Source organism: Perca fluviatilis, chromosome 8 (genome assembly GCF_010015445.1).
Source record: "Perca fluviatilis chromosome 8, GENO_Pfluv_1.0, whole genome shotgun sequence".
In the NCBI taxonomy this organism is placed as follows: Eukaryota; Metazoa; Chordata; class Actinopteri; order Perciformes; family Percidae; genus Perca; species Perca fluviatilis.
In genome coordinates this window covers 22,646,227-22,672,363 of record NC_053119.1, presented here as the reverse complement: position 1 = coordinate 22,672,363, position 26,137 = coordinate 22,646,227, and the positions used below count along the sequence as shown (strand labels likewise).

The 26,137-nt window shown below is 40.3% G+C and overlaps 1 protein-coding gene and 1 long non-coding RNA gene across 3 annotated transcripts in view; one reads left to right on the top strand and one right to left on the bottom strand.

Moving 5' to 3' along the window:
* The window catches only part of LOC120563633, a 105,260-nt gene that overhangs the window by 9,913 nt on the left and 69,210 nt on the right, over window positions 1-26,137 (top strand). The window lies entirely within an intron of this gene.
* shisal1b (shisa like 1b) overlaps window positions 1-26,137 on the bottom strand; it is a 49,117-nt gene that overhangs the window by 3,375 nt on the left and 19,605 nt on the right. Inside the window, exons 2-4 of one of the 2 annotated variants that reach the window (XM_039807944.1) lie at window positions 20,317-20,518; window positions 15,901-16,114; window positions 12,437-12,739 (exon numbers count right to left, since the gene is read on the bottom strand). In XM_039807944.1, the coding sequence (XP_039663878.1) occupies window positions 12,437-12,739; window positions 15,901-16,114; window positions 20,317-20,383 (584 nt within the window). In that variant the 5' untranslated portion in view covers window positions 20,384-20,518. Of the gene's footprint in view, window positions 1-12,432; window positions 12,740-15,900; window positions 16,115-20,316; window positions 20,519-26,137 lie in introns of those variants that run through there. The other variant, XM_039807943.1, reaches the window with a different exon arrangement.

Below are 26,137 nucleotides of genomic sequence, written 5' to 3'. Positions count from 1 at the left end.
TGCCTTTGAGAAAATGAAAGCCATGAAAGATGGGCCGATCTGGAATGTGCTCCTTATGAGGTCCTAAGGAGCAAGGTTACTTCCACTTTCTCTGCTTTGCCCGCCCAGAGAATTTGGCCCACCCATGAGAGAGAGACATCATGGCTTTCAAACGAGCAAAGTGGCAGTTGGTCAAGGCCACAACCCCACCCTCCACCTTGCCCCCCTCCCTCCTCCTCTCTCCTCCTCAATGGCTACAGACACAGAAATGGCACATACTAAGGGCCGTTACAGAGTCAACACGAGCAACGCGAGCGAGCAACGCGAACAAGCAACGCGAACAAGCAACGCGAACAAGCAACGCGAACAAGCAACGCGAGTGACGCGCTCCCTTTCATAGTCTAAACAGCGGACGCAAGTAGACGCAAGCGTCACGGGCGATGCGTGAAATGCAATACGCCGCCCACGCAACGGGGGGTAGCAGAGTGCTCCATGGTGTTCGGTTGGCAGAGCCAGACCCTCCCAAGAGTGGCTCTTGTCAGGGAGCAGCTGGCTGGCTCACTTATCAGATGCTGGCGTGTTTCCCCACCAGTACAGTGTGCTACTATTGGGTAGCACTGACCAATACATTGATAAAAGGTCGCTTAAACATGGTTTAGCAGGTTTTAAAAATATATAAATACATTTGGGTCTCTCTCTCTCTCCTGCTGTAGGCTATTTCCGCCTCTTGAGGAGGGCACACACACACACACACACACACACACACACACACACACACACACACACACACACACACACACACACACACACACACACACACACACACACACACACACACACAAACACACACAGACAGTAGTCTCAGTAGTCCTATGTTTGATGAATTTGCTCAGCTAAGTTGATTCAATATTTTTGGGTAATGTACAATACGAGCACTGACAACGCATAGTATTGTGCGCATCGGCGCGTATCAAAAACAGTGACGACACATTTGGCTACGCATTGATGCATAATGGCGGCCGAAGCGTAGCCTTGCGGACGTGTATGCGTACCGATGCCTTGACTCTGTAACGGCCCTAAGGAAAGCTCTAGTGGCTGTAATTCTGCGCCAAGGCTGAATTTTGGGAAAGAGACTTCAGATACAGTATTAGGGGACCACTAATGCCTATATAAAAGCATCCAAAGAGCACCCTGTCATGGTACCTTTTTAATATCCGAGAAATTGCAAAAAGTAATTGTCATTTAGTAGCATACATCTTTTAGATATGGGACTGATTTTCTAAAATATTTTCTCCAGCTGTGAGTATGACATACCAAACCCAAGTGGACACTTGAAAACCTCTACTGTAAACACCAGACCAGAACCAGTCACACTGGGAAGGGGTCAAAGGTAATGGACTAAGAGTAAGTGGATATCTGGAGAAAGATCAAGGAGGCCATTCACATCTGACCCCAGGGATTATCTTTAATGGGAGACAGGGGTTATTGCCCCCCCCACCACCATAAAATGTGGTTGTTGGAAAACCAAGTAATTAAGAACGTTTTAGGATCACATACACACATAATTACATGCATAGACATGTCAAAGATCTCATACAAATGGATCAAACAGAGTGAAAAGTATTAAGAAATGGAAGAAGAGAAATGGAGGGCGTATCAATGCTTGCTCCGCTCAAAACTGCAATTTTAAAGGACTGCGTCATCAAGTTCCAGTGAGTTGCGACATGAGTTGTTTGGAAAAAATCTCCTGGATCCTATTGAGCAACACAGACATGGATTTTAGCTGCATGGCTGAAATTGTCTCAGATCATAATATGTGTTCTTAACATTGACATCTATCTATCTATCTATCTATCTATCTATCTATCTATCTATCTATCTATCTATCTATCTATCTATCTATCTATCTATCTATATATATATATATATATATATATATATATATATATATATATATATAATGGACCAACAGACCCCATTGCTCTGGACGGAGACCAGTGAAGGCTATTGGAAGCACTTTTCCAGTGATCACTTGCTTTACTGCGCAGCCTCCAACAGATGTGAAGTTATTCACTGTCAAAGTGACGTCAAAATGAATGGCAGTCAATGGAATGCTAACGGCGGGTGATCACTTGTTAGCATCAAAATGGCGCCATAGGAGCTACGCATTCCAGACGCTCACTTACCCCCTTGGTTCTTAACAGTGTTGTGTGTAACGCAAGTACTTTTTCAGGTAAAAAGTAGTGTAATGCGCTACTACTGAAAATTTGGTAACGAAACGTAGTTCCTTTTTCAATTTGGTGCAACGTTACTTTTTCCAGGGACAGATTTGACAGTGACACTGCCTTCTCAGCTGCGCGCTCACAAGCTCCACACAGTACGTGACAGAGGCTGGTAGCAGAGCAATCATGACAAGCGAGAAGCAGCCAATGCTAACTTTTGAGAGCGTTTTAAGCTTCGTGGCTTTTTGCTGGACGGCGCTCTGAGCTGAGAGCTACGTGACACATGCCACTACATCGCTGAGGACTGGCGGTTAAATTGGCCATCCTACAAACAGAGCATGCCAGGCAGACACAAAGCTGACAACCTCACAGATGGATGCTGTGGAGATGGGCTCATACATAGGCTACACCCAGCGGACCACAAGGATTTCCAGAAAAGAGGCTGCATGTGTCTTCGACAATGCTCGGACGATCGTGGCTCCGCGACCGGTACAAGTCGATACAGACATTACATACACTAACACTGTGTAACGCCGATGACCTGCTGATGTGCATTCAACCCGTTCATAATGAATCAGCAGTCACCTGTGAGTAGAGAATCCAGTCTGCAGTGTAGTTCAGACACTTCACTGATGAACCATAGATTGGCTTTATGGTCAAAGATAGTTTTTGTATATTTAACTTCAGTCTCTGCTTTTAAAAGTAACAAGTAAAAAGTTAACTTAAAAAGTTACTTTCCATAGGGGGTAACGAAGTGAAGTAACGGATTTAAGAAGTAACGAGTAACAAACACTACTTTTTAAAAGTAACTTCCCCAACACTGGTTCTTAATGATCCACATTGATCTTTATATAACAACATATTGGCTTGAAAATCAGCTCAAGGCCCAAAAACACAAAGACTAATTAAATGGGGCAGCTTTGCTTTTCAAAAAGCAATCAGATTTACAGGAATATTTAACAAGTCTGTAATTCTTGAAAAGACTTTCAGTCCATGCACCCCACATCTATGAATTCCATCCCACCCATTTCTGCAACCCAAAATAATGCAACTACATTGTTGATGGGGAAAATAAGTTTCCATTTGAAGGTTATTCCAAATAACTCTTGAAAAAAAAACTAAAACGCAAAGTAAATGTATGACAACAATCTAATAAAAGATGACAAACAGCCCAAAAATAAAATTGCTGCAACCTCACTTGCTCGTGGCAGTGCCAAAAGTCATTCTATGCTTGTACAACTTTTAAGGAGCTAAACCTATTCTCCTGCTCTTTCCTTTTAGCCTGTAGCAGAACTCTCTGGCTTTGTAGCATCTATGATGTTAATAAACTCACACCACATGGAGAGTGTTGCTTTAATTGGACAAGGTCTTGGCATGCTTCTCTGTGGACAGACAGGCCAGGAATAATTTCATAATGTACAATTCTATTATTCCCACAGAAAGCCAACCAGTGAGTTCAAAGATGGACGTGAATATGCAGGAGACACAACTAGGCTTTGATCACACTCTGACTGACTGGGGAAAAACTGGGGAAAAAAGATGTGAAATGCTGTTTCAGCTTCCCAAATGAGAGTGTCATTTCCTCGGCAGACAGACCGGCAGGTGTTTGAATGTTGGTGTTAGGGATGGTTACCTACGACTAAAGTGGTGTAACAGACAGACTGAGCGGAGTGATGGAGACTCTGTTTACTAGACTGTGTAATAACGCTGAGTCACAGGTCTGACTGTAAGAGGCAGTGTTACGATTGCTGGTGAGTCAGGTATATGCTGAATGTGGTGACAGATGCCACCTCACATGGACCGCTCCATCCATGGCTAAGCTCAGCTGGCCCAGAAAGCTACCAAGCTTGAGTGAGTAGGTGGTTATTGGCATGAGGTGCTGCTGTCACTTGGTGCCAATTGATTTATGAGTCACCAACAAACTCTTTCACGTGTTCTGTTGATGTGCAGTGGTGCTATTTGATGTTGCCCAACATCTCATTTCTCCCACTTTTATCTATGGCACTTTCGGCTGATGCTAAGTACACATTAAACCAAGGTTGAATCACCCATCCATCCATTCATATATCCATTAGCTATACCCACTTCTCCTTGAGGGTTGCAGGGGTCTTCCACCAAACATGACCAAAGGATCAGCTTATGTTTTATCTTAATTGTACAGCGATTTATTTATTTATTTTTTCCCCACAGCAACTTGTGATCATCACGGACTAAAGACAAACTAATTTTTATTTAAAATAAGCAGTAAAGCCAGGCTGAAATGACAGCAGCAAATCAGATATTTCTTTCAGTTCTGAGAGTGTCAGAGTGGGCACACTAAGCAGGGAATGTAAAATAAGTGATAATATAGGAGCTTCTCACTGCCAGCTCCTTTTTTTTTTTTTTTTTCCTTCTGGTGTCAGGATATCCATGATGCTGCTGCTCTCAAGTACCACTAATTGCTAGAGATGGACTACTGGGCAAAGAGGGTTGGCACAAACTGGGATCCTGGCCAAACTTTTAATGTCCTAATAGCCACGAGTGGACAACCAATCAGGGCTATAATGCTGCTGAGCACTTTACGGCGATATAACAGGAGCTTCCAGGAACAGCTGAGTTTATTGCTGTTTAAGGGTTACATGAGAGCCCAGCTAGGATTTGTGATGCCAAAATGTTTTTATTCCTGTGGCAATGTCATAGCTTAGTACAGTGATTCCCAGGTTCCGAGGACCACTTCACTGACACCACGCAGCATGTTCCTGACGTGCATTTTAAACTGAATGTTATTATAAGGACTAGTTCAACATTTTGGTAAATATGCTTTTTCACTTTCTTGCCGAGAGTTAGATGAAGATACATTCCTCTCTCGTGTTTGAATGGTAAATATGTAGCTGGAACAGCTGCTTAGCTTATAACTGGAAACGGGGAAGCAGCTAGCCTTAAAGGGGTGATAGAATGATTATATAGGGTATTTCACACTGTTCCTTATGGTCTCCTAATGGGGTATGTAACATTGGTTGGGCTGAATATGGCCTGGTTGATGTTTTATGGGCCCTTATGCATCCCTGTGTTTTGGCCCTATTTGTAACAAGAGCTTTTCTTCCAAATATGGTATGGTCATGAATATTTAGATGAGCTGCGCGGTGATTGGTTGAGCGACTTGCCATACGCAGACATTAGAGACGCGCGCTGATTGGTTGAGCGAATCCCCAATACACATACATTAGGAGGCGACCGAATCTCATATTCCAGACACTGCAATGTTTCATTACCAAATTCACTTCTGAGACTTTTTAAGCGAGAAATCAACTATATAAAGCTCAAATATGGGCCGTTTTACAAAAATTGATGGCTAATTGCAAATTTGGTAAGACGTGTCGGACTTTAGGAGCTCCACACAGTCTGACGAGAAAGCGACAGCTGCGGGCTCCATACCCAGCGCAAAGTCACCCTTTGTGGATACTGCATTACGGGGCTCCCCGCCAGCCGCGCCGCATAACTATATCTATAAATAATACATTTACGGTTTTGAATGTCCCAATGTCTTATAAAGCTAACCGTTGTGTCCGATTTGATTTTAAGGCATTTTTATGAACGCGAGGCGTTTTTGTAGGACAAGCAGCTGCTTGCTATATGTCCCATTCATTACAATGGGGAAATACCGCAGCTAGCTAGCTACATTGTCGCCATAACTAAATTATATTTACAGTTTGAATTTCGTCACGCCACTTATACAACATCATTCCCCAATGTCTTATAAAGCTAACCGTTGTGTCCGATTTGATTTTAAGGCATTTTTATGAACGCGAGGCGTCTTTGTAGGACAAGCAGCTGCTTGCTATATGTCCCATTCATTACAATGGGGAAATACCGCAGCTAGCTGGCTACATTGTCGCCATAACTAAATTATATTTACAGTTTGAATTTCGTCACGCCACTTATACAACATCATTCCCCAATGTCTTATAAAGCTAACCGTTGTGCCCGATTTGATTTTAAGGCACTTTTTATGAACGCGCGGCGTCTTTGTAGGACAAGCAGCTGCTTGCTATATGTCCCATTCATTACAATGGGGAAATACCGCGCTAGCTGGCTACATTGTCGCCATAACTAAATTATATTTACAGTTTGAATTTCGCCACGCCACTTATACAACATCATTCCCCAATGTCTTATAAAGCTAACCGTTGTGTCCGATTTGATTTTAAGGCATTTTTTATGAACGTATAGGCGTCTTTGTAGGGACGAACAGCTGCTTGCTATATGTCCCATTCATTACAATGGGGAAATACCGCAGCTTGCTCACTTTCGCATAACTAAAGTATATTTACAGTTTGAATTTCGTCACGGCATGAATATTACAGGTTCCTCAAGGTCTTACAAAGCTTAGCTAACACTTGTCCGATTTCGGATTTCAATTGAATGTATTTTTGTGAATGTCAGAGTTAGGAGGAGGCTAGCTAGCTCTCATTGATGGACTCCATCTCACCGCGGATCTATCAATGAGACTCGCGGACAAGAGGCGTTTATTTTCCCAATTGTTTGTTTAAATAACTCAACACACATACCCATTATAAGATTAACTGGAACCTGCGGGCTGCGGTAAAAGATTGCGGGCGTAACAAGCTTGGCGATGTAGCAACCCAGGCAGCACCAACACCGGCACTAAACTCCGACACACAGTCGGAGAAAATTTGCAATTAGCCATCCATTTTTGTAAAGCGGCCCATATTCGAGCTTTATATGGTTGATTTCTCGCATAAAAAAGTTTCAGAAGTGAATTTTGTAATGGAATAGCAGAGATCTGCGTGACCTAGCTAGATTCAGAAGACTACCTGATCTCAGGTCAGTTGTGTAGCCTATGTAAATGTTGGGGCGTGACTGTTCTCTTAAGGTTCCGGATTTTGAGATGCTTGCGCAAGCAACTCAGCTTTGTTGGGATTCGCCCGTTTTCAGAGGCAGTTTAAAAATATGAGATTTTCATAGTAAAGGGGTGTCAGTGGGATTTTGAGCTTCTATGTATGTCCTATTTACCCTCCGAACTGTCGTTATTCAACTATGACAGGGTAAAATTGGTTTTGCATTCTATCACCCCTTTAAGATAACAAAATCCACCAACCAGCACCTCTACGGCTCACTAATTAACATGTTGAGTATATAAATGTGGTAATTGTTACAATAATGGACAATATTTAAGCTTGGTCCCCTTTCAGGTTCAATTTAGCATTTGTACTACCACTTAGAATGAAAGAAGATGGATGTTTTAATAATTTATCTTAATATTTTTATATAATAATTACTTTAAGCGATCTATTTTGACTTATGTGCACCTGTTTTTTTTTCTTTTTTTTTTTTTTTTTTTTATTTTTTTTCTCTTTTTTTTTTTTTTTTTCTCTCTCTCTCTCTCTCTCTCTCTCTCTTAATCGCGGCATCGCAATGTCTTCTGTGAAGTTGTGACACTAAATCCACTAAATTAAAATGCTACTTTTGTATGTTTATTTTCCCCCTAAACATAAATATTTTTTTTTTTAACCAAATCAAGATTTCTAAATTAGCTGAGTTACACAACAATATTTCAACTGCAGAAGTACCCCCTGTGGTACAAATACCTCTTATTAATCTATCCTAAGTGACAATTAACCATTATGTCTGGCTTGGCAGACCTGTTGTTTTTCTCTCACCTGCATTGCACATCACTTAGTGAAGAATGGCACCAGTTAACTTTCTTTTATTTGCTCAAACTGGTCTGAAAACATGAATAGGAGATTTCAATAAAGTGTAGGCCTATCCACGGAGAGAAAGTAATAACTGCTTCCCAGGCCGCCCACATTGAACCCCCAGCAGATCTGCAGCAGTATATACCAGCCCGCTCACGTAGCAAAATGGTAAACAATATACCCACACACTGAATGCCAAGCTGCACTTTCTCTAAAGAAATAGATCTCTGAATGTGGAGAAATGATTTGATACTTTGACTTGCTATGAGGATTGCTCTGCTGCACTGGTAATCATTTGTGCTGGATTCCTGAGTTGCTGTGCGACTGGGTTGTTTTTAGATGCTGCTGCGCCAGTTGTGGGACTTGACCCCATCTCTGTTTGTTTACATTTGGCCAACAGATGTTCAACTAAGTTTTCTGAGCCATTACCACTACATCTTCTCTGGGGATAAAGATCTGTACCCCTGTAAATAAAACATGGGCCATTTAATGACGCACTGTGTGGGCAACATCAGATGTGGTGTATATACAGTATCAGCCATGGTTACTTAACACATTTAACAAAACGTGTAAGCATTATCTGGATTGTGAGAAGTGCTTCGCTGTGTGAAACTGCAAACAGGCTATTTTAATCTTGTCCCAGAAACTGCTTGTAACTGAATTTAGCTCCCAGCATCTGTCACTTTTTTTTTTTTTTTACTGATGTGAGTGATTATATAAGAATATTCTAAGATAATCAAATCTTGCTCTGTAAAAGCTGTCCTGTTTATTAAAAAGCAGTTACACTTTTATAAAAAAAAAAGATGCACAAGATTATCTCACACTACCATCCATCCTTAAGCATTTCCCATCACTCATCGTCCACATGAATTACCATTAACTTAGCATGCTCGTTTTCTAGGCCCACTTTGTCAATGAGCATTTTGCTGCGGATCCAAACAGCTTTTTATAGACATCCTGTGGCTTAAAGCTGGAGAACTGCCAGTACAGGTCGACCTGTAGGATTGATGAGTCCTATCATATTGAACTGACTTAAAGGGAAACTTCACCGATTAGCATTAAGCTTTGTATCAGTAGAAACCTGGTAGTATTTTTGAATGACCATGCTTTCCTCCCTCATGTCCCCCTGAGAGGGGAGATCTCTGTATTGTGGGTCTGGAAAAAAGCCTCAGATGACGCAAAATGACGATTTTTGCGTCATCTGAGGTTTTTTTGCCCAGAGGCAAAAGACTACAGCCTTTATTAGGAGCCACTTCCGCATAGCCCAAAGGGGGTTGGACTGTCGGCTTTTTCCGGAGATTGCCGAGGAAAAAACGAGTGTCAGCCATCTTGAATCCTCTCTTAGCTTCTCAGCAGGAGCAGAAACTGTTCATCCCGACGGAAATTTTAGAACAACAATTATGTGCATTCAAACTACCACACACGTGTAACACCGGGATACATTGGTACACATCGGAGAATATGCAGGACACTTTATTACAGACGCAATACTCCACACACTACGCGAGCTTTGCCTGCACGGAGACCAGCGGTAGTGCTCGATTCCTGTGGCCGGTAAAGTGACCTCATCAGCGGGGAGCATTGAACGAGTGTGCCGGTGGAAAGCTAACGCTAGCCAGCCATCTCATTCACCAATCCTGCTTGCAAGTGTCCCGCTCATTAAACAAACTGGACTACATCCAACTTTAACAAAACTCCCAACGTGAGTTCAGAGACTGCTGTGCTGTGTTTTTATTGTTGTGGAAATATTGCTGTGGACAATCCAGCCTGCTGCTCGGTCACCGGGTAAGACTACTAGTGGAGGTGGGCTGTGTTACCCCGGACTGCCTGTTGCAGAAATGGGGCGATTTGTGTCCAACTAACTGCTAACTGCTGGTGGAGTTTGTGACTGTAAAATGCCGACAATTCTAGCTACATCCCACGCAAATGTACGGCTGTGTTTATACTCGATGTTTATACCACAGCCCACCAAGAGCTAATGCTAGTAGCTATGTGTTAGCCTTCTTTTATTACATGGCTTGGTTGAATTCTAATGTAGAATGCGGTCTGTTATTTCTTGATAACAGACCATTGGTAAGGATAACACACCGTTGCCATGCATAGCAGAGCGTTGCCATGGACACAGTTCTGTTCACTCTGGAGCTATCAATCAATCCGCTGAAAGAAGTCCGGATAATGTATCAGCTGTGGCCAAAAAAAAGCATGTTTTAAATGTGTAACACCACTTGAGCCACGGTGAAACGTTTTGTCGTGTATATGGTTGAAATGACAATAAAACACACTTGTTGAGTTGATGGTCTCACTGTCTGTCTGTAAAGGGTAGGCGTGGCTTGGGAGTGGCCTCATACAGCAGCAAAGCAAGTGCATTCTGGGATTTGGTGTCTTTCATCCATATGAGCCAAAAACACATTTTCTGGCTTATCTCGGCCTAGAAGGCACCAATTTCAATTTTCTTTTCACATTTCTACTACATTAGTGACCCAATTTAAAGATATATTCAGCTTTCCAGCGGTGAAATTTCCCTTTAATGTCTAATGAGGAGGCTCCATGGGTATGTCCATTGTTAGTAAACCATGTTTCCACCAGCAAAGCAGCCCCAGGATCCCTCTGCAGCATCCCAGCTCTCCTATCTATGACTCGCATAGTCCACACTGCCTCTCAAAGCCATTTGTCAAACCTCTGCCCACATTAAATTATCATGACCCGAGAGAGATATCTTCCTCGAGGAAGAGACTCTGAGCCACAGTCAGACAGACAGGGTGCACAGTGTCGCAGACGGGGAACTGCATGAAAAATTGACTGCACAAAAATGTAGGTTTGTTCAGAGCGTGCTCTATGATTGTGTAACTACAGTACGTTCCGGAAGTCCGAGCACTGTCTGCCAAAAGAAGAAAAAGTTCCCTGTGGCTTTTATATGTAACAGTTCACTTCTGGCATCATAAATCATCTTGTATGTTTTAACAACAGTCACACACAGCCTTGAGAGTCCTATGACTGCTCTCAAAGGTAATAAAAAAACAACTTAAAGGACAGCAGATGGTGTTTTGCCACAGAAACTCCATGAAAGGTCTGTAGCGTGACTCAAATGTGAGTCAAATCATTCAGGTTAAATAAGAGTTAGGGGCCTCTGGCAGGCAGTGCAACTTTCACATTATTCTGTTCTTTTCTACTCATTAATAATGACCACTCCCCAATGAGCTGGCCAGACTTAAAACCCAAATTTATATTTTAAAAAGAAGGCATGTTGAGACAGAGTGCAGCTATTTTGAGATGAAAGGCAAATACAGATCAGATGCTTTGCAGAAAATTATCCATTAGTTGGCGAAATGGCAAAATTCTTAAAATATTGATAAAGTATGTTTTCCTTAGTCAGAGGGAAACCATATATTAAAATGACCTAATTCTTTACCAGTGAGTTGCTATGATTCTGACAGGAACAGAGTTAGCAGTATCATTGGTCGGCAGTAATCGTGTGTATACGTTTGTGTGTGCACTGCACTCTTAATAAGGAATTTAAGTAAACGCGGAGCCTGATGTTTGAGCTTCCTCCCTGTTGGCTTGGGAAAAGTATGCTAGAAATGCTCTAATTTATCCTGCTCGACACACTGTTTCCCTGCCATGTTGCTCTCTCTATATAACAAAACACAGAGTACAAAGAAAACAGAAAATGAGACAGAGAACCTGTGTTTAAAAATAAATGATGTAAAATAACTTCTTATAGGGACATTTGAATTTCTAAGCATCTGTTACGCTTTCCCAAACAACAGCAAGAGTCTCTGAACTGTAATATGCTTATCAGAGTTGAACAAATTATAGTTTGTTATAGTAAGCATGGGGTTATGTAACCTCCTACTGTATGGGTGTCCTTTTGGAGGTCTTCTGTTTTCTTAAATGTCTGTATTGGTGCGCTAAAAGAAATTCATCAGATATCATCAACATTATTTTGCATTACTTTGACTAGAAACTGCTAAATTAGTCAGATGGCTAGTTAGGTAGCTGAGAAAACACAACACTTTTAGTTTAACTGAATTGGCTATTGTCAAGCTATACCTTAATGGCCTTTTGAGTAGGCTAATGACCAATGGGACATGATACTGTACCTTATGTACTTTATTTACAACATTTTGTAATTCTACTTCTGAATGTTTCTCCCTTTTTGAAATTCAAGTTTTTTTTGTGGACTTTGTCTATATCTGAATTAAGGGTCTTAAGTGAGATGATGTCCGGTGAGAAAATGTGTGGTTTTGCACTTTCTAAATAAAATAGACTTGACCATAATCCCTTAATATATAGCTAGGCTACATCATCAGGTTGTCTAATGAACTGATCTACAATCCTAACAGTCTTTTCCAGCTACCTGTCTGTTATGTATAAAGTATTATTTGCACACTGCCAACTCTCCCATGGAGATACCAGCTGTGGTTACCCAGGTGATTTGTGATTTAAATCTTAGTTAACGATTTGCTGATTCTTGCAGCTTTACAGACATGCGTGCCAAACTGGAGGTTGGCGGTCGTCATGTGACAGACAGTGACTCACCATGCGGTGGATGTGTTGTAGGGCAGGAGTGTGGGGCTGTGGCTCTCCCCTCTGAGGCTGTGTCTGGGCTGGTAGTGGCTGGGGACCATGGGCTGGGCTTGAGCCTGGGATTCGCTCTCCTCTGGCATGGACCTGTGCCACTGACTCCGAGCCTTCTTCAGCCAGCGTCCTCCCAGACCCCATTTCTCCAGGTAGACCCGGCACAGCTCGTAGTTTATGGCTGAGTAGTAGAGAAAGTCCAGTGCCAGCAGCACCATGACGAAGAAACCGTAGATCCACACGCCGACCAGAGCTGTATAATTACTGCGGAAGAGACAGACCGTGAGAATTAGCTAGGTGTAATCTAGGAAAGATGATGATAAACACTCGCATGCTCAGAGCTACCATCCAGATACCTTCAGGCTGGGTCCTGAAATCCCAAGAGCTATAATAGAGCTGCCAGGTGTGAATGTTTGCTGTTCATGTGGCAAGACCATGACATTTGTCAAATCCCTTGATTAAAAACTAGTTTAAAAAACAGATAAATAAATTAAGAAACCCTCCATCTGTTCCATTTGCTGCTTTTTAAATTACTGCTTCTTAAATTGGACAAGGAATTCCATTAGCACAAGACACTTAAATCCATCTCATATTGGCTCCTCCGTGGGGCCTCTGAAAATCTGTGCACCTACTTTTCACCTCTCATACATGTCATGTATTACTTGTTCCAGCTGGATTTAAGGGGCACATTTGAACTTTATTTTAGTCCACCCACATCCAGTACAGCAAGGTAAATGCGCTGAAGTAGCTTCCTGAAAAATGAGACGCAGCATTTTTGCCAAAACAGGGATACTAAATATCTGAGTGTGATGTCTTTGTTTCTGTGGCACTTAGGACATTTAGTTGGGGAATTTCACACAAATTGAAAGTGACTCTGTCCTATTAGGATGTTCTATCATACAGAATGAAAAAACATATTCTGACCACAAAGGATATTGCTTTAAACTAGATTTATTAAGCGGAAAACCCATCTTATGTTATTTCAGCACACTTTGCAATCTGTTTGACTGCATTGATTGAAACCCTTACAGAAAAGTGATGTCCAAGTGCTTCTAATTTCAGTTACAGTGAATTCACTGATCTGAAAATGTTTTGGCCTTGGGATATTTATCTGAATAAATGAACATCGCCATTGCTGGAATGAGCACTAAGGCAGGTGAATGCCACTTCTGCACTCAAATCTAAATGTATCCTTAACTGCATTTGCCTTTCTTCACCTCTGCGTCAGAGATATTGACCTATAATTTAGTTTGTACGTCTACTCGGGTAATTTGAGGGGCCAACAGGCCAGGCTATATCAGCCTGGAGGCATGCAAACAAGAATATGTGCGTAGTCCTTGGAAGGATCGATCATGACCCACACAACTACTACAAATGTTATTCAATATTTAACAGTTTCCTCAGAGAAGGAAAACATATGCAATTGATTATCTATCAAAGATTTCTAGCTTGACCTGTTACTTTTCTAAAATTGTATTCTCAGATGAATCTTCAAATCAGAATCTTTTATGATTCTGCATCATGAAAACCGAAGAGGAAAAATGCCTCTTTTTGGTTTGAACTGCAGTAAATCTTAAACTATAATACAGTTTTCTCCATGCAGTGTGACTAGAGAGCAGAATTATGGGCAGTTTAACTTCGTTGGCCCGTGGTAAATATCAAACCCGCAGTCCTATCGCCCAGTAAGCCAGGATGAAAGAGTGACCCAACAGGCCATCTGACACTAAAATGAAATATCATGACCTGCTGCAGGGCAGTGTGAACCACCCAAGACAGAGGCTTGCTGGGAAGGCATTAGCACAAAGAGCTGAGAGCTGCCACAGAACAAGAGGCTCATTTTTCTGTGTCCCTCACTCATCTCACATCTGTTTATCCTGCAATGAATAAGTGTGTGTCATCCAGTGTACAGTATGTGCCCTCTGAAAATATATCTTGGAACATGTAGTGTAGCTTACTATTAATAATACTATTACTAAGTACGACAATTCTTGCATAGGTGTCTTTACTACTGTATAATATGATACCATAGTGGTACTTGATATAATAGCCAACACTTAACACCTGCCTTTGTGAGCTATCATGTGGAGGCGTCCCACTCACAACACAACTGCTCTCAGCATCAGCTCTTCTCTGTGGTGTTTTTGAATGCTTCTGTAGGTGTGGATCAATGTCAATTAACCCTTTTGAGTAAGAGGCAAACAGTGTCAATGAATGTGATACTGTCGAGGGACCGTTTGTGAGCAAGCAGACTATAACCAGCAGTTTTTATCTGATCTAAGAAAATGTCATCTCTGAAACTGTTTGTTCCATCATGTTCCCATAAAACTCTACTCAAGATTCAGCACAACCTATTTTTTTCCCCTTAATTACCTCCACCAAGCCATGGAGGTTTTGCTTTGGTCCCGTTGGTTTGTGTTTTGCAGGATAACTCAAAAACTACAAAACAGAGTCCAATGTAATTTGGTGGAAAGTTCCATCATGGCCCAAAAAAGAACTAAATAGCTTTTGATTTGGATAGCGCAACAATGTGGCCATCAATAAGCACTTCATATTTTGGCTCATTTCTTCTTAACTGAGAGGCATAGAAGAAGATTATTTATGCATTGCTTCACAGCTCAAACAATTAGTTGATTGCCAAAAATAATCTAACTATTTTGATAATAGATAAATAATTTTTCAAGGAAAAATTGTGAAAATAATGCATTCTCTAACCTATGGACCTTTGTCTATGGGTCCCTTGTTGTTATCCATCCATGGATTTAATTATTCTCCAACATCAACATAACTGACTGTCCATCTTCATGTGTGTTTTGATCCAGATCCAGACACACATTTCTAAACATTTTCTGCTATTAAAGTAACAAATTTAGAGTACCAGCCTTGTCGAAGGTAAGCACTCTCTGATGGCTTTCTAGGTCAAAATAAAATGACAGAGGAGTGCATACAGAAGAGGTTTTGGCTGAAACTTTTTGAAGAGTCAAGTTCAAACTAATTAATTAACTTAGTATGTGTGAATTTCGAGAGCACCTTCTGTTGTACCACAAGCTAAACTACTTTAAATGGTCTGTTGCTCTTATATACTGTACATATTTTATTTGTCATTACTGTTTAAAAACAAATTGTTTTCCCACGAACATAAATTGTTATTTAAAATATACTGTAAGTTGACATACCTTTAGTATGGGCCTTGAACAGAATGACTTCTTTGGTAGTATCCTTATTACATTGATCACAGCAGGGCTGCCACCCCAGAAAATTTACTATTTTTCTACACTATGTGTTGCTGGAGAACAGTGTAGATATAGATAATAATTACTCTTTTATATTTTAATTTGATTATATTTCCCTCAAATTAAAATCTTTAATATCACTTTAAAATCAAACAACGTCAAACAGCAGTGTGATTTTTATTTTATTTTTCTTACTTGTGTGCATAACCATCTGAGGTGGTGGTGAGGTTGATCTGCATGACCATCTGGAACTCTGTCTCGTTACAGCAGTATTTGAAGGCGGTGTTGTTGTGGTAGCAGCAGAACACGTAGGTCTTGTTGTCTGAGAGGCGTGGACAATGAAATCCGAAGTGGTAACGCCCCTTGTGGTCGGTGTAGGGTTCACACACTCGATAATGAGCTGAGAGGGCTGCAGTTTTGGGGAAGACAAAGATTTAGATGTAAAATTGACTTAGAAATGTCAGACAGCAGGAATTTCAGTACAGCAGACAAAAACACAAACAGTCAGTGAAATCTAACTCATGACCTTTGAGCAGAGTTTGTGTTAGTCTTCCTACACTGAAAAATGACAGCACCTTAGAATTATTGATGGAAAAATGGCTCTCAAGGAAACGCCTTTCAAACTGCAGCAGCCAAACTACAAAACAAAGTATTGAATGCTTTCTTGTTTTGGAAGCCTCAGAAATGACATGACACAAGGTAGTGCATGTAACCGTAATGAAGTAGGACTAGGAACAGAAAACAAACGCAATGTACTAGCAAAAACAATCAGAACACATCACATTAGGAATAAGGGCCCCAAGTTACAACCTTTTGAGTACATGTGCTCTATTACTATCAGTGCTTTTGGATGGAAACATCAAATATACTCCTCAGACCGGTTCCAGAATTTATGTCAGAATAGTACTTTTTTACTTTACATTTTTACATGAACTGAACTCAAATGAAAGATGCATCAGTCTATTTACCTCTTCGTCAAAGCGTAAGTGACCCTAAAAAATGCTCCTTTCTTTTTGGCAGCTTGTGTTAGGATATGTGAGATGACAGAGTTCCGAATTTGTTATGCACTAATGCAAAGATATGTGGTACAAATAGTACTCTGGCTCATTTGCATTAATCTGTAGCTGTGCATTCAAGTCCCTGCAGCTTTAGGAGAAGATAAATCTGTGCATCCTTGCTGCCACAAAGGGGAAAAACAATATTGTTTTTGTTATAGAATCTGGAAACCAATACACTTTAGTTTGAAAATGAAATTACAGGATTCCACTTCAGCAGCAGCTGAGACTCCATCTGATAAAAATAAATTGCCAATCTGTCAAAGAACTGAACCAGATATGATTTGTGTCAGTTTACAGAGCTGATGATAGTTTATGCACATCACAATGGACCAGGACATACCCACAAGCTCAGTACCTTCATAAATAATCTGTATCAGCATTTCAGTATCCTTTCACTTTCTATTACCAGTAATAAGCCCACGAATGAATGCTCCAGTTTGCCAGGAGACAGACCCTGTAAGCTAAATAGTAGTGATATACAAACCTGTTCATTATTTCATTTTATTTAACCAGGAGAGCCTCATCGAAATTCTAAATCTTAGGAGCCCGGATAGCTCAGTTGGTAGAGTGGGCGCTCACATATAAAGGTCTACTCCTCGACGCAGCGGGCCCAGGTTCAAAAAAAAAAAAGAAAAGAAAAAATCAATCTTTTTCATGAGTGTTTTGGCCAAGAGGCAGCAGTAACAGGAAGTTATATAGAAACAGCAGAAGACAGATAACAACAAAAAATATTCCACAAATCAGAATTGAACAGAAATGTGAGTATAAAATTATTTAACAGCCTAATTAGCATCTTAAAACAACCCAGGATTTGTCTAAAATGAAGAATCTAAAAGAACTCAATGAGACTAACCCTAAAATACCCCTACTGTAAATATCAGAATTGTAAGCAATATATGTAGGCCTACTAAAGGAGAAATTTTACAGCTCAAAAATAAACTTGTCTGCTCTCTCTCATGGACCAAACTATGTAATGGTGACACTGTTTCTAAATTACCGTAAATATATCTTTGTCATTTTTTAACTACAAGAAATGCGATACGCTGATTCAATTTCCGGGTGCTAAAAGCTAAATCAGATGATATCAGCCATGCTGATGTATGAATCTAGCTTTATTTTTATGTTATTTACTGATTCTGTAATATTTTAAACCTCTTTGATTTCTTTATGCTTGATCATTCTCAGTCTAAGCGTAAATCACATTATGCAGTTTGATGTGAAGTGCATCGAGATTGGTTCTTTTGTACTGTAACTGATTTGTCTTTATCTTGTGTGTTTCCTTTCATCAGTGCAGCCTAAAAATCTGGCAGTAAAAGTGTGCTGTGATTTAGTTCAAGGTCCACTTATGCTGCGGGATGATAGAAGTCTTTCAGTAATCTCAGGCAGGGACACATCACCATTTGAAAGGCGAGAGCTCTTTCAGGTTATAATGAGCTCGGTGTGGCCAGCCATCTTCCTTTCGACAACCTGTGGCAGAAGAGGGGGTGAAATGAGGCGGTGCTGAAGGACACCGTAGGATTAGAAGTGAAGGCTGGTTTATGTAGCGAGAGAAAACCTCTTCATTTGACCTTTGCATTGGCTGTACAACGGTTCTGCAATCAAGTCATGTTATTTATATCGCATAACTCCTCGCACGTAAAGGAAGGGTCAGCAGTTTGTGGGTACATGAACTGGCAATGAGGAAACAGACGCCCTTAACATTGTAAGTGGACCATAAAGTCCTAACGATGCAAGACAAAGATTTGGAAAGAGAAGAGTTCATGGGAAGTCTCTGGCTTCTCAAATGAACAACAGCTGGTTCTGGAAACCATACAGTTGTAAACACACCCACCTGCTTAATTTCATTAACACCTCTTGAAATGTAGGATACAGTTAACAGCTTGGCTCTTGCATTACATGTTATGTTTACAATCTGTGGTCTGAAAACTGCCATGTCTCTCGCTCTCTCCCACTCCCCAACAACAAGCAACATCAGTAGGTGCTCACAGATCCTATTATTACTTACGTATGGCTCCACTCAGACCTACAGTTTTTCATCTTTCTTCTGAAACACACTGCATGCCGTCAGCTTATCAATAGAACAACAGTTTTGACAATTTATCAAGCAAAAATGCCAAACATTCGCTTGTGCTATCTTTTCATGTGTGAGTATTTGCTAATTTTCTCTGTTTTATATAATTATAAATTTAATATGTTTAAGTTTTGGGCTGTTGGCCAAACACAACAAATGTAATGTCACTTTGGTTCTGACATTTTAAAGACTAACTCATTGATAAATTAACCCCAAAAATGGCAGATTAATTGATATTAAATTGTTGTTAGTTGCAGCCCTACTATATAGGCTATATATCACCTTGCTGTATGTATGTGTGTACATCACCAATTAAATTACTACAACTAATATTTTATAAGAATAAATTCAAAATAAATAATTCATCCACTTTTCCAAATTCCAAATTAGAGGTTAGATGTACAGTCACAGTATTATCATTGATTGAGTTGTTTTCCTTATTCCAGAGAAGACCTATCGGAAAATGAATCGGTGGTGTAGAAAGGGTGGAAATCCAGGTATTACATCCTGTCTCTATCAGGCTTTGAATGCATTATATATCTTGAAGTTAAAACGTTGTTAAGTTGCTCTTGAATGAGGCAGTTGGTAACATCGTTCACACTCTCACTCTGATGATTATTATGGGATTATTCCAACCTGTTCCTGTTAGCTGCTGATTTTGCCCTCCAACACGCAATCACCCTCTCGCCCTATTTTGTCATTTTTAAACTTGAGTTGGCATATTTTCCCTTGTGAATAATGTATATTCCATATCTCCAAGATTTGTGTTGGCTTGGTTCTTCTCTTTGTATCTTTTAGGGTTATAATGTGCTCTATTCACACATTCGCCTCGTTTAGAGAGCACCCTGAGGTTCAGAGCTTTTCCTGCCAAGTACACTTTTATTTTGGCAATAAATGTTTCTAACTCTAAGGGAAGTGTCTCTGACTTCACTTCTGGCCATCAGATGTGAGCGTGTTTCTCCTTTTATCCATAAAATGGTATCTTTCTGTGTTGTTTCCTGTATTTAGTTCATGACACTAGTGGCTCTGGACTGAGACCCACATTTTGGAGCATCCTAGGTTTGTAGAAACTGCTCCAAGCATACATACTGTATGTAAACATTTACATACAGTACATATTTATTTATTTATTGAGATATATATATATATATATATATATATATATATATATATATATATATATGTATATATATATGTATATATATATGTGTATATATATATATGTGTGTGTATATATATATGTGTGTGTATATATATATTTGTGTATGTATATATGTATATATATGTGTATATATGTATATATATATATATATATATATATATATATATATATATATATATATATATATATATATATATATATATATATATATATGAAAACTCTTGTATGAGTGCCTGGAGGCTCCTGTAATGAAATAAAGATGAACTTTCGAGGGCCAGACAGGCAGACTCGCTGATAAGCACACATTAAACTTTACAGACCTGCAGTGGACAGCAGGAGGAAGATGACCGTCAGGACATTGAAGGACTGCCGGTTGGTGATAGTCATCTTCTCGTCCTCAAGTGGGAAGAAGGGAGGGAGCGGGAGGTAGGGAGGGGGGGGCTGCTCTGCTTTAGCTAGGCGTGGGCATCCTTTGCATGTTGACAGCTCCTCTCACATGGCTGCTGCTGGGAGTCAGGACTCCTGATGGGAACAAGACAAGCAGAGAGAGGAAAGATTAAGAGATTTGATTTGGATTTCTGGAAGTTCCACCATACTGTGTGGACAGCTTGTCTGGCAGTGAGCTCCCATGATGCCTTCCGAAATCTGTGCTTAGGTTTACATAACAGGATGGCCTGGACATTAATTAGGGGTCCAAGCCCGAGGGATGGGAACAGCGGTTGCAAAGCATCATCAAAATAATAGTATTATTATAATAGTTTAATTTACGAGTCTGTAATTTACAAATGGATAATAAATATATTTCTCTTATGAATGTTTAACAAAAATCTGTCTTATTTATCAGTTTATCCCGTTGAGAACTGAGATTTAAAAACATCTAATAGCCAGCATATAAATAGGCTACTTAGCGGTAAAGACAAATGCTACAAATGCACTAAAATTATGGTGTTCTTAGAGAAAGTGTTGTTTTTACCAAACATTAAATTAATTACACAGAACTTGCTCCTCCAGCACAGTGTACAGAGTTTTGATTGCAGAAGTGCTGAAAAGCAGTTTGCTTGTAAATTATGCATCATGGGAGTTCATGAACTCTGTCCCTGTCCAGTTACCATTCAAAGCTGTGTCATAGCCATCCGTCCACTGATGCTAGGTGAGATTAATGGGGCGGCGGCACATTTAGCTTATCCATGCTGGTTCATTATTTCTTTAATAGTGTAGGAGGAAATTGCTCATAATGGTCCCTGTCCATGTTAGTTAAAAGTGAATTGTATGGTAATTTATTACAAACTCTGTTAATAAACCATTTGCATTTAGCTGTGCTTTTACAAAGTTAATGTGAGAAACACCTTGTGGTTGAATATGACTTTGAAGCTGTTATCAGTGGCAGCCCCATGTGATGGGGAACCCAGCATTGGATGATAAAAGATAGTATTTACTCCTCAAAACCATAACATCTAAACCTCCAATATGTATGACATAAATTCCTTTTCAACTAAAGTACCATCAGATCTGCCTTTGGAAATGACCCCAAGACAGCTGAGGGCTTTAGCTGCAAGTTTGTGCAGAGAAAGTTAAACATCCTCTCTGTAGAAGCTGCATGGAAAGTCTAACAAAACTCAAGTCCTGAGTTATTGAGCTAACAGCAGCTGACAGCAGAATAAAAACCCACGTATAAGGAGCAACAAGAAGTGTAGAAGAGCATCAATGTTCTTCTTTGGTCTTGGTATGAAAAAGAATGTAATGGTGGATCAAATCCAGTTTAATGTTGCTTAACCACCGTCTACGGTTTGTCTTTTTTCTGAACTATCTTCAAGCTTTTTTCCGTGCCAAGTGTGTCGCTAAGAAATCGGAAAGTTTTGTTTTGCGTGAACCCACAATCCTCATTCACCAGGTCAGAAATGCAAAGTTATACTTTTATGGAGCCGCTACCTTTTGAAGTTGTGGTGATAATGTGGCCGTCATAGTGAGGAGGAGATGATAAAGTTGAAGTAGTCTGTGGTGCAAGAGATCAGCAACGAGCGACCACGTATTTACAGGTCGCACACAGGTAGCTACTTTCTCACTATGTGTTGAATACCAGCTATGAGGTATGGGAAGTGTTCGTTTGACTGTTGTTCATAACTTGGTCCAGATTTTGCCTGAATTCTAAGTAGATCTGCAATGACATGCAATGCATTTTTCAAGCAAAAATACCAAAAATGTGAGGAGTCCAGTTTCTCTTTTGGTCTTACATTACAGTGAATTTTATATATTTTTCAGTAAAGGTTAGTCAGACGACACACCATATTTAATGATTTCATCTGTGCTCTAGAATAGTGTGATTAATCGATAATGAAAATAATCAATGGTTGCAGCCCTATTTGAAAGTACGCCATCTTTATTGCTGCCAATACGGAGTTGATCGGTGAGGTTCAATTCAAGTAGGCTGTGAAGAATGTGGAGAAAGAAGAACATTTTCACAGCTTTCACACCTGGCTAATCAATGCAGAAAGCAGGAAATGTGGCTGCAGCTTATCAGTTTCAGAAGGTTGCAAAAGTTGGGTAATGCAAATTAGCCAATTAGCCCAAATTAGAGGTCTTCACAGGTCCAGAAATTAGGACCCTATATCCAAAACTCATTAGAAACTTACCTAAACCCAACGTGCATAAATACTTTCCCCCCACAAAAAGACACCTGATCTGAAGGGGACACTTGGTATTACACATATAGACACACAGACCCAAGACCTGCAGCAATAAAATGGTATCATACCTGACCCGATTAGACTGAATCTAATTTGGACCCTGTGCCTATAACTGAGAGGACCCGTGTTGACCTGTACTTCCTTTTCAGATTCCCTGAACAACACCCCAAAGAGAATAGAGTGTACTCAGGGTGAGCAGCCTCTAACTGGTTATACATGTGGTGTGTATGAATGTGAAGTCAAGCATTACTGAAAAAATATGTGCCTGTTTAATTGAGCCTCCATGGACAAACAAATATATTGGAGGAAACTAAAGTTGTTTAAACACCTTGGAGAATCCCATTCCCTCTCAGTTGCTGTGTTAGTTACTGCTCTTCTACTTGTTGCCACGTTGTTGCCACGTGTTTTACGTAATCCAAACAGCACGGGCTGATGGTTGCGTATTAACCAAACCAATATACAAAGCCGTAACTATGGACCGCGTGGACAGAATATGTACGTGGAGCACAGCAAGCTGTTTCTGTTGGAAGCTTTAAAAGCATTTTGATCAAACAAGCTGTTCTCTCTTCAGAAAGCCAGGCAGCTGAGGTCCCAGGAGGCTTGTTAGAGTGGCCTTTTTTTAATGTTTTTTTCCCTCGCTTTTTACTTCTGGTGAGAGCTTCAGTGTACTGTCAGATGACAACATGAGCAGTACGACGAGGGATTCCCATCCTATCAAGTCCCCCTGAAAACTTTTCTTTTTTACAAGGGTTTTATATAAATTATTTCCTTCTCACAGGAGTAACAACATTGTCACATTACTGACTTTGCTGTATACTGCAAAAGGGCAAGGTTCACTTCATCACAGTGCTTGGCTTGTTTGCAAAGAAATTAATGTGAAGGATTTGTGTAATGAGCCCGATGGCAGTGAAGCAGAACATGTACTGTGAATGCACAACATAGTACAGTGCACCGCTCCCTGGACTGAAAATAGAACATACTGCCTAGCTGAACAGGCGTTCAACACAGATGGAGCTACTTGCTGTTTATGTCTGAGATCAAACTAAAATATACATAAAGACCATGACACCCAGTGTTACCACTCTGAGTAAATGGCTGTTACTGTATGAGAGGAATTGTCTTAAAAAAAAAAAAAAAAAAAGCGCACAGAGCTTGTTTGTCTACATGTTACTTACTGTTGTTGTCTGAGAGAAGAAGGAAATATTAAGTGACCAATTACTGCAGCAGCCACTGTAAATCTAACGGCACACTTTTCATCACCGCACAGCAGACCCAAATCTGTCAGAGGTTTGATGAGGGGAAAAAGCAGTGGAAGCTGTTGGGCCATTTGGAGATTACACAGTGATATGCTGCGCCTCATCTCATGAACATCCTTGTCCATGTCTTATTTTTGTTAAAACATTAACTTCAAAGTCTATGATATGTTAATATGCACATTAAATCATTTGTACCCAGTACTGGGTCAATCTACTACCGAGCCGGTACCCATGAGTATAAAAACCCAAATGTTATTTTGACCCAGTTTTTTAATCTTATATTATTTGAATTGGGTTATTAAGCCATACCAATATGTGATTATTCTGAACCAGAAACAATGTAATATTTCTGTTGAATCATAAACCAAAAAAAGTGTTTTTTTGACCCAGTGTTATATTTGTATTTCTGTTTGGGTTATTGACCCATATTAATAAATGGCCTGTTATTTTGAGTATTCACATAACCTTTTTTCTCCTGCGGATGATAGTAGCTGGATATTTATGCACCCTCTGCGCCTCATTATTAGGTTTGTGTTTTCCTCAGAGCACACAAATACACTCGCTGTTGCTATGCTGGGTCTTAATCCATGTTAATGTGTGTTATCAATCACCCTAAAACACACAAGTTCATGAGCATCCGGAGTGAAGTACAGTTTAGAGATGAGACTTCACACGGGGAATGAGTGTGCGTTAGCTAAGTGACTGCATCTCATATCTGCTGATGGGCTCGTATCCAAATAGCCTACTGATCAGTATTCTGCTGCAACGAGCCCTGCGCCTAATTGATGCTCCCTTTGACTGTCATCATAATAAATTGGGTTTCATTCACTTTTGATGGCATTAGAGCTTCACTCAGAAGGCCCACTATGCTCCATTAGGATATGAGCTCATGTTGGGAGATTTAGAGCTGGGATCTAATGATTATCATTGCGACAGAGAGCTGAATTGAATGCAGTGCATTGTCAGAGAGTTGGTGAGTGGCAATCTGAGGCAGTGCCCTGGATGGTTAGTAAATATGTAGTACAGCACACGTCAGAGGTTTGAGTTGTGTATGTCACAAGAACAAGTCTAAAAGTAAACTACAAAGACTATGTATATTAAATCTAAATAGTCTAAATCCAAATGAAGATACAAAAAAGGTATTCAAAGTAACAAGAGAAATGTCAATCATGCGTTGATTATTCAGGTAACATAACAACACAACTACTAGGGCTGCTCGATTATGGAAAAAATAATAATCACGATTATTTTGGTCAATATTGAAATCACGTTTATTTAACACGATTACTCATTAACATAGTGTCCAGGGTATAATCTGTTAGTGTCCTTTATCTCACAGTTTTACCACTGTGAGTCGGTTCAGCTTTACAGATATCACAAATAACGTTACACAGCTAATGAACAGTTCCACAGACATAACACAATGTGCATCTCACATCACATGTTCACTCACTATGACCACTACTACTGTCATTACTAAAGATTGTGCCAAAATATCAACAATAATGTCGCCGTCAGTGGGGGCTTATTTGCTAGCTAACCTTAGGAAAAATCCAGCACATAGACGGTACCTTAGAGTAACGTTACGTGAAACAGGTTAACGTCCCTGCTCATGTACACACAGTTTAACAACAAAACTAAATGCTGAGGGAACATTACTATGTTTTTTCATGTTGGTTTTGAGCAGTATGCCTATGCACCCCCACTAAACTGGAATAAGTTTTAAACCGTAAGTGAATACAGCGTGTCGGGGGAATACAACGTCTACTACAGCGGGGGGGCAAAGGCAGAGGGACCGCAGGGTTAGCTAACGTTAGCTGTTCCCAGACAACTGAGTTGGTTTTGTCTTTTTTTGCTCAGCAAACGCTGCTGCCATCTTTACTCACGCTGAGTTTTTAAATTTCAGCGGATGATATGCACACGACTTGCCTCCGTGACTGGCTTCGTGAGGGGCGGATGTGCGCGTGCGGATGTGCGGATGTGCGCATGCGTGTGTCATTCAGAACACAAGACAAAATAATTCTTGCAAAACAGAACATGGCAAAAAAATAGTTTTTTCTCGATTATACTATTTTGGTGATCGTTGGGAGCCAAAATCGTAATTGAAATCGATATTCAGGGGGGCGCTGTTGGACATCGAGCATGTAGGACGTGTCTCCCTTTTGCTCCGCGAGTTTGTGTTTATTTTCACTTTTTAACAC